At 44.2% G+C, this 14,553-nt stretch overlaps 1 protein-coding gene across 1 annotated transcript in view; it reads right to left on the minus strand.

Moving 5' to 3' along the window:
- The window catches only part of LOC311146196 (brorin-like), a gene marked incomplete at both ends in the record, with an annotated part of 35,011 nt that extends 22,290 nt beyond the window's left edge, over positions 1-12,721 (minus strand). Inside the window, 2 exons of the mRNA XM_084182699.1 lie at positions 2,414-2,543; positions 12,044-12,721. Coding sequence (XP_084038825.1) covers positions 2,414-2,543; positions 12,044-12,721 — 808 coding nt within the window. The remainder of the gene's footprint in view (positions 1-2,413; positions 2,544-12,043) is intronic.
- Positions 12,722-14,553: the final 1,832 nt, after the last annotated feature.

Raw genomic sequence — 14,553 nt, forward strand, 5'->3', positions numbered from 1 at the left:
CTTGGCACACCTGTATTTGAGGAGTTTCTCCCATTCTTCTCTGCAGATCCTCTCAAGCTCTGTCAGGTTGGATGGGGAGCGTCGCTGCACAGCTATTTTCAGGTCCCTCCAGAGATTTTAGATCGGGTTCAAGTCCGGGCTCTGGCTGGGCCACTCAAGGACATTCAGAGACTTGTCCCGAAGCCACTCCCGCGTTGTCTTGGGGTTGCTGTGTGGTTAGGGTTCTTGTCCTGTTGGAAGGTGAACCTTCGCCCCAGTCTGAGGTCCTGAGCGCTCTGGAGCAGGTTCTCATCAAGGATCTTTCTGTACTTTGCTTCATTCATCTTTCCCTTGATCCTGACTAGTCTCCCAGTCCCTGCCGCTGAAAAACATGGGATGGTAACAGATTTCCTCAAGACGTGACACTTGGCATTCATGCCAAAGAGTCTAATCTTGGTTTCATCAGACCAGAGAATCTTGTTTCTCATGGTCTGAGAGTCCTTTAGGTGCCTTTTGGCAAACTCCAAGCAGGCTGTCATGTGTTTTTTACTGAGGAGTGGCTTCTGCCTGGCCACTACCATAAAGGCCTGATTGGTGGAGTGCTGCAGAGATGGTTGTCCTTCTGGAAGGTTATCCCTTCTCCACAGAGGAACTCTGGAGCTCTGTCAGAGTGGCCATTGGTTTCTTGGACAAGGACATTCAGAGACTTGTCCCGAAGCCACTCCTGCATTGTCTTAGCTGTGTGCTTAGAGTCATTGTCTTGTTGGAAGGTGAACCTTCACCCCAGTCTGAGGTCCTGAGCGCTCTGGAGCAGGTTTTCATCAAGGAACTCTCTGTACTTTGCTCCGTTCATCTTTCCCTTGATCCTGACTAGTCTCCCAGTCCCTGCCACTGAAAAACATCCCCACAGCATTATGCTACCACCACCATGCTTCACCGTAGGGATGGTGCCAGGTTTCCTCCAGACGTGACGCTTGGCATTCAGGCCAAAGAGTTCAATCTTGGTTTCATCAGACCAGAGAATCTTGTTTCTCATGGTCTGAGAGTCCTTTAGGTTCCTTTTGGCTGTCATGTGCCTTTTACTGAGGAGTGGCTTCCGTCTGGCCACTCTACCATAAAGGCCTAATTGGTGGAGTGCTGCAGAGATGGTTGTCCTTCTGGAAGGTTCTCCCATCTCCACAAAGGAACTCTGGAGCTCTGTCAGAGTGAGCATCGGGTTCTTGGTGATCTCCCTGACCAAGGCCCTTCTCCCCCGATTGCTCAGTTTGGCCGGGTGGCTAGCTCTAGGAAGAGTCTTGGTGGTTCCAAACCTCTTCCATTTAAGAATGATGGAGGCGACTGTGTTCTTGGGGACCTTCAATGCTGCAGACATTTTTTGGTACCCTTTCCCAGATCTGTGCCTCAACAAATTCCTGTCTTGGAGCTCTACGGACAATTCCTTCAACCTCATGGCTTGGTTTTTGCTCTGACATGCACTGTCAACTGTGGGACCTTATATAGACATGTGTGTGCCTTTCCAAATCATGTCGAATCACTTGAATTTATCACAGGTGGACTCCAATCAAGTTGTAGAAACATCTCAAGGATGATCAATGGAAACAGGACGCAATTTCGAGTCTCATATCAACGGTACTGAATACTTATGTAAATAAGGCATTTCTGTTTAAGTTTTTTTAAATATGCAAACATTTCTAAAAACCAGTTTTCTCTTTGTCATTATGGGGTATTGTGTGTAGATTGATGAGGGAATTTTTTTAATTTAATCCATTTTTGAATATGGCTGTAATGTAACAAAATGTGGAAAAAGTCAAGGGTTCGGAATACTTTCTGAATGCACTGTATTTAATTTCATGTTGATAGCGTTTCCCTTGTTTGTGGTTAACAGCATCACTTTAAGAAGCCACGTCCGAGATACATATCGCCAGTCATCATTAATTTTGCTGAAGGAAGCAACGTTGCTGACATTGCCATGTTGCATTAGAGTCACGCCAAGAAAAACAAGGGAACACAATCTAGGACATGCTGTCTAAAATCATCTGAAACAATTTCAGAAAATCCAGTGAGCCAGAGAAGCGCTCCTATAAGACAGTGTAATGCTTTCAAATCAGAGCGCTCTCACACACTAACCCAGGATGCTCAAACCCTGACTCGCCTTTTATTCACACCAGCATATTGTGGCACCGAACCAGGAATATCTGTTCACGTTGGAAACGAACATGGCTGGCTAATAGAGAGTCATACATTATCACACAATCATATTCATAAATCTAGCACTGAAACCAACTATTGGCAATAATTTTTCTGGCCAATCATGTATGTTTTCTCAAAGACATACAATCAAATCCAAATGGTAAATGAAATGGCTCAATGCTGCATGGGTGCATGTGTTCCGTATTAAGGTACCATACATGTTGAGACAATTAGGATCTCTCACCGTTCTTACAGATGGGGCAGCACTGATCAGGCTCATACTCTGGGTCCACACACTCTGTCTTAGGGCAAGCTGACACAGAGCACAACACCTCTCCACTCCCCTCACAGCGACACTTCTCACACGGAGACACCTGGGGGCAGAGGGAAAAAGACTACTTGTTTAAAAATCTCTCTCTCTCATGCAAGCACTCACTCACTCGCACACACACACAGACACACACCTGTCTGGTCCACTAGCCAATATAAGGACATTGAACATCAAACATTCAGCCACAGAGCTTAGAAAACAGGGAGGTCCCATCTTACAGGACTTCATTGGAAATAAATACTTCACTTGAAGGAGACACGAGCCGAGAAATGAACTTCAGTGCACAATCAACCGAAAATAGGGAAATCAATGTGCTGATTGTGTGCTCAGTTGGAAACAGAAGATAGAAGCTTCAAATGTGTTGCTTTGTGAACAAGAGAGAACAGTTTGATTAATGGAGCATTCCATGTCTGAAAGTATTGGAGAAAAACAAGGGCCTAAGACCGTATGATGCAACTCGTGTCGACAATATGCCTTCAACCAAGTCACCCCCCTTGACTGGAGATGTAGGCTTTAGTCTGAAGCCACTTGTGGCCATGTGAGCATTTCCTTTTAATCAGAGAACATAGGTTAATCCTAACAGCATGGATCAAGTCGATTGCAGAGCGGCTCGAGCTTCTGCCCGGCACTCCAATGTGAAAAACGGCAAGAGAGAGATGCCACTTACTGTACCGCCGCAGAACACAGCAATCAAATCAAATCACATGCGCCGAATACAACAGGTGTAGGTGGACCTTACCGTGAAATGCTTACTTACAAGCCCTTAACCAACAATGCAGTTAAAGAAATAGAGTTAAGAAAATATTTACAAATAAACTAAAGTAAAAAATAAAAAGTAACAAAATAAAATTACGTAACAATAGCGGGGCTATATAAAGGGGGTACCGGTACCGAGTCAATGTGCGGGGGTACAGATTAGTCGAGGTAGTTTGTACATGTAGGTTGGGGTAAAGTGATAATAAACAGCGAGTAGCAGCGGGGGGGGGGGGGGGCGACAATGAAAATAGTCCGGGTGGCCATTTATTAATTGTTCAGCAGTCTTATAGCTTGGGGGTAGAAGCTGGCGCTCCGGTACCGCTTGCCGTGCGGTAGTAGAGAGAATAGTCTATGACGTGGGTGACTGGAGTCTTTGACAATTGTTTGGGCCTTCCTCTGACCCCGCCTATACAGTGGGGAAAAAAAAGTAGCCACCAATTGTGCAAGTTCTCCCACTTAAAAAGATGAGAGAGGCCTGTAATTTTCATCATAGGTACACGTCAACTATGACAGACAAAATGAGGAAAAAAAATCCAGAAAATCACATTGTAGGATTTTTAATGAATTTATTTGCAAATTATGGTGGAAAATAAGTATTTGGTCACTAACAAAAGTTTCTCAATACTTTGTTATATACACTTTGTTGGCAATGACACAGGTCAAACGTTTTCTGTAAGTCTTCACAAGGTTTTCACACACTGTTGCTGGTATTTTGGCCCATTCCTCCATGCAGATCTCCTCTAGAGCAGTGATGTTTTGGGGCTGTCGCTGGGCAACACGGACTTTCAACTCCCTCCAAAGATTTTCTATGGGGTTGAGATCTGGAGACTGGCTAGGCCACTCCAGGACCTTGAAATGCTTCTAACGAAGCCACTCCTTCGTTGCCCGGGCGGTGTGTTTGGGATCATTGTCATGCTGAAAGACCCAGCCACGTTTCATCTTCAATGCCCTTGCTGATGGAAGGAGGTTTTCACTCAAAATCTCACGATACATGGCCCCATTCATTCTTTCCTTTACACGGATCAGTCGTCCTGGTCCCTTTGCAGAAAAACAGCCCCAAAGCATGATGTTTCCACTCCCATGCTTCACAGTAGGTATGGTGTTCTTTGGATGCAACTCAGCATTATTTGTCCTCCAAACACGACGAGTTGAGTTTTTACCAAAAAGTCATCTGACCATATCACATTCTCCCAATCCTCTTCTGGATCATCCAAATGCACTCTAGCAAACTTCAGACGGGCCTGGACATGTACTGGCTTAAGCAGGGGGACACGTCTGGCACTGCATGATTTGAGTCCCTGGCGGCGTAGTGTGTTACTGATGGTAGGCTTTGTTACTTTGGTCCCAGCTCTCTGCAGGTCATTCACTAGGTCCCCCCGTGTGTTTCTGGGATTTTTGCTCACCGTTCTTGTGATCATTTTGACCCCACGGGGTGAGATCTTGTATGGAGCCCCAGATCGAGGGAGATTATCAGTGGTCTTGTATGTCTTCCATTTCCTAATAATTGCTCCCACAGTTGATTTCTTCAAACCAAGCTGCTTACCTATTGCAGATTCAGTCTTCCCAGCCTGGTGCAGGTCTACAATTTTGTTTCTGGTGTCCTTTGACAGCTCTTTGGTCTTGGCCATAGTGGAGTTTGGAGTGTGACTGTTTGAGGTTGTGGACAGGTGTCTTTTATACTGATAACAAGTTCAAACAGGTGCCATTAATACAGGTAACGAGTGGAGGACAGAGGAGCCTCTTAAAGAAGAAGTTAGAGGTCTGTGAGAGTTAGAAATCTTGCTTGTTTGTAGGTGACCAAATACTTATTTTCCACCATAATTTGCAAATAAATTCATTAAAAATCCTACAATGTGATTTTCTGGAAAAAAAATTCTCAATTTGTCTGTCATAGTTGACGTGTACCTATGATGAAAATTACAGGCCTCTCTCATCTTTTTAAGTGGGAGAACTTGCACAATTGGTGGCTGACTAAATACTTTTTTTCCCCACTGTATACAGCTCTGGAAAAAATTAAGAGACTACTGCAAATGTTTCTTAAATCAGCATCTCTACATATATGACAGCCATTCCATTCCAGTGTCTGTTGAATTCCAGCACAGGCACACCTCATTCTACTGAATTAGCTACTGATTAGGTGATCACATGAACCAAATCTTATTTAACGAGGAAAAGTATAAAAACCACTGCTGTGGTCATCACTATCCTCTTGCAATAGGACCAGCTGGATGGCAAAAACAGTGCTAATAGTACCTCTAAAGTAATATTAATCAAAAAATTACTATTGACCATGTCAAAAGAGTTGAAAAGGAAAGTTTTGAGTGAGGAAAAGAAAGGTTCAATTCTGGCTTTACTGGCAGAGGGATACAGTGAGCGTCAGGTTGCTTCCATCCTTAACATTTCAAAGACGGCGGTTCATAAGAACAAGGTCAAGCAGCAGACATTGGGGACAACAAAGCTACTGACCGGGATGACCGCCAACTCATTCGAATGTCACTCAACAACCGTAGGATGACATCAAGTGACCTACAAAAAGATTGGCAAATGGCAGCTGGGGTGAAGTGCACGGCGAGGACGGTTCGAAACAGGCTCCTAGGGGCAGGGCTAAAGTCGTGCAAAGCTAGAAAAAAGCCCTTCATCAATGAGAAGCAAAGAAGAGCCAGGCTGAGGTTTGCAAAATACCATAAGGATTGGACTGTAGAGGACTGGAGTAAGGTCATCTTCTCTGATGAGTCCAATTTTCAGCTTTGCCCAACACCTGGTCATCTAATGGTTAGACGGAGACCTGGAGAGGCCTACAAGCCACAGTGTCTCGCACCCACTGTGAAATTTGGTGGAGGATCGGTGATGATCTGGGGGTGCTTCAGCAAGACTGGAATCGGGCAGATTTGTCTTTGTGAAGGACGCATGAATCAAGCCACGTACAAGGTTGTCCTGGAAGAAAACTTGCTTCCTTTTGCTCTGACATTGTTCCCCAACTCTGAGGATTGTTTTTTTCAGCAGGACAATGCGCCATGCCACACAGCTAGGCCAATCAAGGTGTGGTTGGAGGACCACCAGATCAAGACCCTGTCATGGCCAGCCCAATCTCCAGACCTGAACCCCATTTAAACTTCTGGAATGTGATCAAGAGGAAGATGGATGGTCACAAACCATCAAACAAAGCCGAGCTGCTTGAATTTTTGCACCAGGAGTGGCATAAAGTCACCCAACATCAATGTGAAAGACTGGTGGAGAGCATGCCAAGACGCATGAAAGCTGTGATTGAAAATCAGGGTTATTCCACCAAATATTGATTTCTGAACTCTTCCTAAGTTAAAACATTACTATTGTGTTGTTTAAAAATGAACATGAACTTATTGTCTTTGCATTATTCGAGGTCTGACAACACTGCATATTTTTTGTTATTTTGACCAGTTGTCATTTTCTGCAAATACATGCTCTAAATGACAATATTTTTATTTGGAATTTGGGAGAAATGTTGTCAGTAGTTTATAGAATAAAACAAAAATGTAATTTTTACCCAAACACATACCTATAAATAGTAAAACCAGAGAAACTGATAATTTTGCAGTGGTCTCTTAATTTTTCCCGCAGCTGTATATGGGTCCTGGATGGCAGGAAGCTTAGCCCCAGTGATGTATTGGGCCATACGTACTACCCTCTGTAGCGCCGTACGGTCAGATGCTGAGCATTTGCTATACCAGGCGGTGATGCAACCGGTCAGGATGCTCTCGGTGGTGCAGCTGTATAACTTTTTGAGGATGTGGGGACCCATGCAAAATCTTTTCAGTCTCCTGAGGGAGAAAAGGTGTTGTCGTGCCCTATTCACGACTGTCTTGGTGTGTTTGGACCATGATAGTTTGTTGGTGATGTGGACACCAAGGAACTTGAAACTCTCGACACGCTCCACTACAGCCCCGTCGATGTTAATGGGGGCCTGTTCGGCCCTCCTTTTCCTGTAGTCCATGATCATCTCCTTTGTCTTGCTCACATTGAGGGAGAGGTTGTTGTCCTGGCACCACACTGCCAGGTCTCTGACCTCCTCCCTATAGGCTGTCTCATCATTGTCAGTGATCAGGCCTACCACTGTTGTGTCATCAGCAAACTTAATGATGGTGTTGGAGTTGTGCAATGCCACGCAGTCGTGGGTGAACAGGGAGTACAGGAGGGGACTAAGCATGCACCCCTGAGGGGCCCCCGTGTTGAGGATCAGCGTGGCAGATGTGTTGTTGCCTACCCTTACCACCTGGGGGCGACCTGTCAAGAAGTCCAGAATCCAATTGCAGAGGGAAGTGTTTAGTCCCAGGGTCCTTAGCTTAGTGATTAGCTTTGTGGGCACTATGGTGTTGAACGCTGAGCTGTAGTCAACGAACACCATTCTCACATAGGTGTTCCTTTTGTCCAGGTGGGAAAGGGCAGTGTGGAGTGCGATTGAGATTGCATCATCTGTGGATCTGTTGGGGCGGTATACAAATTGTAGTGGGTCTAGGGTTTCCAGGATGATGGTGTTGATGTGTGCCATGACCAGCTTTTCAAAGCACTTCATGGCTACCGACGTGAGTGCTACGGGGCGGTAGTCATTTAGGCAGGTTATCGTCACATTCTTGGGCACAGGGACTATGGTGGTCTGCTTGAAACATGTGGGTATTATAGACTCGGTCAGGGAGAGGTTGAAAATGTCAGTGAAGACACTTGCCAGTTGATCCACGCATGCTCTGAGTACACGCCCTGGTAATCCATCTGGCCCCGCGGCCTTGTGAATGTTGACCTGTTTAAAGGTCTTGCTCACATTGGCTACAGAGAGCGTGATCACACAGTCGTCCGGAACAGCTGGTGCTCTCATGCATGCTTCAGTGTTGCTTGCCTTGAAGCGTGCATAAAAGGCATTTAGCTCATCTGGTAGGCTCGCGTCACTGGGAAGCTCGCGACTGGGTTTCCCTTTGTAGTCCATAATCGTTTGCCAGCCCTGCCACATCCGATGAGCGTCAGAGCCGGTGTAGTAGGATTCAATCTTAGTCCTGTATTTACGCTTTGCCTGTTTGATAGTTCGTCTGAGGGCATAGCGGGACTTCTTATCCAGTGGGGTATTTAGTCAGCCACCAATTGTGCAAGTTCTCCCACTTAAAAAGATGAGAGAGGCCTGTAATTTTCATCATAGGTACACGTCAACTATGACAGACAAATTGAGATTTTTTTTTCCAGAAAATCACATTGTAGGATTTTTAATGAATTTATTTGCAAATTATGGTGGAAAATAAGTATTTGGTCACCTACAAACAAGCAAGAATTCTGGCTCTCACAGACCTGTAACTTCTTCTTTAAGTGGCTCCCCTGTCCTCCACTCGTTACCTGTATTAATGGCACCTGTTTGAACTTGTTATCAGTATAAAAGACACCTGTCCACAACCTCAAACAGTCACACTCCAAACTCCACTATGGCCAAGACCAAAGAGCTGTCAAAGGACACCAGAAACAAAATTGTAGACCTGCACCAGGCTGGGAAGACTGAATCTGCAATAGGTAAGCAGCTTGGTTTGAAGAAATCAACTGTGGGAGCAATTATTAGGAAATGGAAGACATACAAGACCACTGATAATCTCCCTCGATCTGGGGCTCCACGCAAGATCTCACCCCGTGGGGTCAAAATGATCACAAGAACGGTGAGCAAAAATCCCAGAACTACACGGGGGGACCTAGTGAATGACCTGCAGAGGTCTGGGACCAAAGTAACAAAGCCTACCATCAGTAACACACTAAGCCGCCAGGGACTCAAATCCTGCAGTGCAAGACGTGTCCCCCTGCTTAAGCCAGTACATGTCCAGGCCCATCTGAAGTTTGCTAGAGTGCATTTGGATGATCCAGAAGAGGATTGGGAGAATGTCATATGGTCAGATGAAACCAAAATAGAACTTTTTGGTAAAAACTCAACTCGTCGTGTTTGGAGGGCAAAGAATGCTGAGTTGCATCCAAAGAACACCATACCTACTGTGAAGCATGGGGGTGGAAACATCATGCTTTGGGGCTGTTTTTCTGCAAAGGGACCAGGACGACTGATCCGTGTAAAGGAAAGAATGAATGGGGCCATGTATCGTGAGATTTTTAGTGAAAACCTCCTTCCATCAGCAAGCGCATTGAAGATGAAACGTGGCTGGGTCTTTCAGCATGACAATGATCCCAAACACACCGCCCGGCCAACAAAGGAGTGGCTTCGTAAAAAGCATTTCAAGGTCCTGGAGTGGCCTAGCCAGTCTCCAGATCTCAACCCCATAGAAAATCTTTGGAGGGAGTTGAAAGTCCGTGTTGCCCAGCGACAGCCCCAAAACATCACTGCTCTAGAGGAGATCTGCATGGAGGAATGGGCCAAAATACCAGCAACAGTGTGTGAAAACCTTGTGAAGACTTACAGAAAACGTGTGACCTGTGTCATTGCCAACAAAGGGTATATAACAAAGTATTGAGAAACTTTTGTTATTGACCAAATACTTATTTTCCACCATAATTTGCAAATAAATTCATAAAAAATCCTACAATGTGATTTTCTGGATTTTTTTTTCTCATTTTGTCTGTCATAGTTGACGTGTACCTATGATGAAAATTACATGCCTCTCTCATCTTTTTAAGTGGGAGAACTTGCACAATTGGTGGCTGACTAAATACTTTTTTTCCCCACTGTAAGCGTCCGGATTAGTGTCCTGCTCCTTGAAAGCAGCAGCTCTAGCCTTTAGCTCGGTGCTGATGTTGCCTGTAATCCATGGCTTCTGGTTGGGATATGTACGTACGGTCACTGTGGGGACGACGTCGTCAATGCACTTATTGATGAAGCCGGTGAGTGAGGTGGTATACTCCTCAATGCCATTAGTTAAATCACAGAACATATTCCAATATATACTAGCAAAATAGTCCTGTAGCATAGCATCTGCGTCATCTGACCACTTCAGTATTGAGCGAGTCACTGGTACAACCACAAGGCTCTGCCTGTTGCTTTGTTTCTAATCCCCTAGGCAGGCATCCACAGAGGATAGGAGCCATTTACTTTAGTGGAAGTGGGTTTCTCTCTCTTTCCATTCTCTCTTGCTGATCTCTCTCTCTCTCGCTCTCTCTCTCTCTCTCTCTCTCTCTCTCTCTCTCTCTCTCGCTCTCTCCACAGAGCTGCTTGTATCACCCTGCATTAACGGAAATAAGTCCCATATTAGACCTAACCTCCTGGTGTGACCGTCCAGTGCTAGCACAAAGGGACGCATTAAACAGTCACATATAATACCATTTTTTAAATCAAAGATAGAATAGAAGGCTGATGGAATAGTTGTGGAGGGAGCTTCTAAGAGAAATCAAGGAATAAGCCCTTTTGAGGTCTCCTGGGCTTGGCTTAAAATAGATAACTCCACCAAGACTACAATATATCAAGATAAGAATATTAACAAAATGACTCTTAAGCTTAAACATACTATTCAATTTAGCAGCCCCAAGTAATATCCAAACTTTGTGTGAATAAAATAAATGCTGGCTTTTGCCATTATAAATGTGCTTCGCTGCTTGTTTGCTTGATGCACTGAAAAGTATATTGGTATAGTATTCACGGTAAACACAATATACAACTGGCAATCTATCAACAGTTTCCCCGATGGAAGGTCTACTGAGACCGAAACGTTGGTAACAAGATCCATTAAAACTGTGGAGCATCTAGATTACCAGCCGACTAAAGTCCACGATTTACGATGGAGTTGAGCGGCGACTTATATGGGTGGACTGGAGCTCCGACGTCATTTCAGCATTCAAAGAATAGCTCGCAATTACACAGAACAATGTTGTGTGCAGAGGTGTAAAGTACTTAAGTAAAAATACTTTATCGTAGTTTTTTGGGTTATCTGTACTCTACTTTACTATTTATAATATTTTTGACAGCTTTAACTTTTACTCATACACCCTGACATCCAAAAGTAATTGTTACATTTTGAATGCTTAGCAGGAAAGAAAAATGGTCCAATTCACACACTTATCAAGGGAACATCCCTGGTCATCCCTACTGCCTCTGATCTGGCAGACTCACTGAACACACATGCTTCATTTGTAAATTATGTCTGAGTGTTGGCGTGTGCCCCTTGCTATCCGTAAAAAAAAGAAAAGAAAAAGAAAAAGGTGCCGTCTGGGTTGCTTAATATGAGGAATTTGAAAAGATTTATACTTTTACTTTTGATACTTAAGTATATTTAGCAATTACATGTACTTTTTATACTTAAGTATATTTAAAACCAAATACTGTTAGACTTTTACTAAACTAGTATTTTACTGGATGACTTTCACTTTTACTTGAGTCATTTTCTATTAAGGTATCTTTACTTTTACTCAAGTATGATAATTGGGTACTTTTTCAACCACTGGTCGTGTGTAATTCATTTTATGTGACGTCGGAGCTCCAGTCTGCCCACACAAGTTGCCGCTCAACTCCATCCTAAATCCTACAGTTTAATCGGCTACTAGATCATCAGTGTGCTGGAGTTTCTTTTCAATTCAGAGGTCGATCTCTTGAAGCACAGACTGTCACAAGAACACTGTCACAAGAAAACATATTTAAATTAAATAGCACTATGAAAGAGGCTGCCTAAGGATGTCATCATCACCTGGGTTGTATTCATGTAGAAAAACGTTTTGCAACGGATGACAAACACAAGCGTTTCTTATTGGACACGTTCAGGTAATCCATTCTCGTTTTGGCTCGTTTGCTTATGTTTGGTTCCTAGAGAATAAGACCCTGTGAACCTTTAAAGATATCATTTCCAGACTCACCTTAAACTCTTGTAGCATTGTGTAGACCTTTCCCCTGAACTCACAGTAGTTCTTCTTCTCCTTGCACTCTGGACAGCACTGGCTGGTGTCCACCCGGATGCAGCGAGGGTGAACTTTGGGACATTCAGGCTTGGCACACAGGGGTCCCTCGTCCGTGCAGAGGCAAGGGCATGTGGAGGGCCCTGGGGTAAACGTCTCCCCAATGGCAAACACAAAGCCACTCTCATCCATGCAGCCCTTCCCCCTGTAATCTGGATATGCGTACTCATCGTTAGCGTCAAGAGAGAGATTTGTTTCACTCGTGGGACCCTCGTCTACTCGGCTCAGGCCCCCCTCTTGCTCTTCCCACAACTCCTGTGATGCCTTCCCACCCTTGGATCCAGCAAGTTTCTGGGAGATGGAGTTTGGCCTGGATCTGTTGACAGAGGTTATATTGCTTGCCCCTCTGTTGGCCTCCAGGCCCATGAAGCTGATCTCCTCCAGCCGCTGTTGGGTGCTGTAGCTGAGCGCCCCCACTGAGGCCTGCTGCTTGTCCTGCTTGTCCTCTCTGGCCTGGGTCAGGACACGCTCCAAGCGTTCCCGGCTCACTGACAAGTCTGCCACGGGATTACACTGAGTACAGGTCAGAAACAACATAACAAAGAGGACTTCCACTGTCATGGCAACAGAATGCAGCATCTCTCCCCACCACCTGCAAGGTGGGATGACACCTTGGCTTCACATAACACACTTCATATCTCTGGTGTGAGCCAGTCCATCTGGAAAAAGAGAATGAAACTGGAATTAAGTATTTGACAGTATGTAGTCTAGACATTGATATTGTCTCTTAGCCTGGTCCAAATTCTGTGCTTTATAGCAAACTCCTCTTGTCGTTATCATGGCCAAACAATGACCAAGGCAATGACCATAGAAGTTGGCTATACAGCATAAACATATCTGACTAATTATAATATAATAATATGCCATTTAGCAGACGCTTTTATCCAAAGCGACTTACAGTCATGTGTGCATACATTTTTACGTATGGGTGGTCCCGGGGATCGAACCCACTACCCTGGCGTTACAAGCGCCATGCTCTACCAACTGAGCTACAGAGGACCACTAATTGTCTTCATGTTAGCCCCAATAATGGTAAGGATTCTGTTTTTTCATTGCAATGTCTGATCCTATCAAAGAAACACCTCACATGACCTGAAGAAAAGCTCAGCGACTTGGGCTGTCAGAACGGAGTGTATTCATATGGCCTGTGTCAGGAAATCAATAGGCTTTCTTACACTAACACTTCCTTGCATCAAATGCTTCCAGCAGGGATAGACTGTGGAGAAAATTGCCAAAAAAGAACCTGAATCTAGCACTCTCACTCCCAACTCGGAACAAAGGAAAAATAATAAATGGATTCCGGTTCAAATAACTCAGACAACTGCACAGGGAGAAATTGATTAGAAAAGAGATCATGATTCTCTTCAGGAATAATGAATTTACTGTAGCTAGACGACATTTCCAGACCAACTTAGATCAGCGAACAGTGTAAAAAGTGTATATTTTTCATAATTTATTTCTTTACATTTTGGGGGGATTTGTGTGCATTGTTTTGTGTTTGTTAGGTATTACTGCACTGTTGGCGCTAGAAACATAAGCATTTCGCTGCACCTGTGATAACATCTGCTAAATATGTGTATGCGACCCAAAGAAATTGATTTGAAAAAAAGAACAATAAAATTAATGGTTCCATTAAATGTTCTATATCTATGGCTCTGGTTTTGTACATTTGTGGTGGTCTCACACTCCAGGCCTGGGACCACCAAACTGCAGCGTATGGAGCTGACGTGGCACGCAGGCCAGGAGTTTGAGACCACTAATGTAACGGGAATCAATATTTGTTTCATTATTTACAGTGCTTTTGGAAAGTATTCAGACCCCTTAACTTTTTCCACAGTGTTATTCTAAAATGGATTAAATAAATAAAAATCCTCAGCAAGCTACACACAATAACCCCATAATGACAAAGTGAAAACAGGTTTTAATACATTTTTGCAAATTTATTAAAAATACAAAACAGAAATACCATATTTACATAGGTATTCAGCCCCTTTGCTATGAGACTCGAAATTGAGCTCAGGTGCATCCTGTTTCCATTGATCATCCTTGAGATGTTTCTACAACTTGATTGGAGTCAACCTGTGGTAAATTCAATTGATTGGACATGATTTGGAAAGGCACACACCTGTCTATATAAGGTCCCACAGTTTACAGTGCATGTCAGAGCAAAAACAAAGCCATGAGGTCGAAGGAATTGTCCGTAGAGCTCAGAGACAGGATTGTGTCGAGGCACAGATCTGGGGAAGGGTACCAAAACATTTCTGCAGCATTGAAGGTCCCTAAGAACACAGTGGCCTCCATCATTCTTAAATGAAAGAAGTTTGGAACCACCAAGACTCTTCCTAGAGCTGGCCACTCGGTCAAACTGAGCAATCGGGGGAGAAGGGCCTTGGTCAGGGAGGTGACCAAGA

This window comes from Coregonus lavaretus (genome assembly GCF_964263955.1).
Source record: "Coregonus lavaretus genome assembly, chromosome: 1".
Lineage (NCBI taxonomy): Eukaryota > Metazoa > Chordata > Actinopteri > Salmoniformes > Salmonidae > Coregonus > Coregonus lavaretus.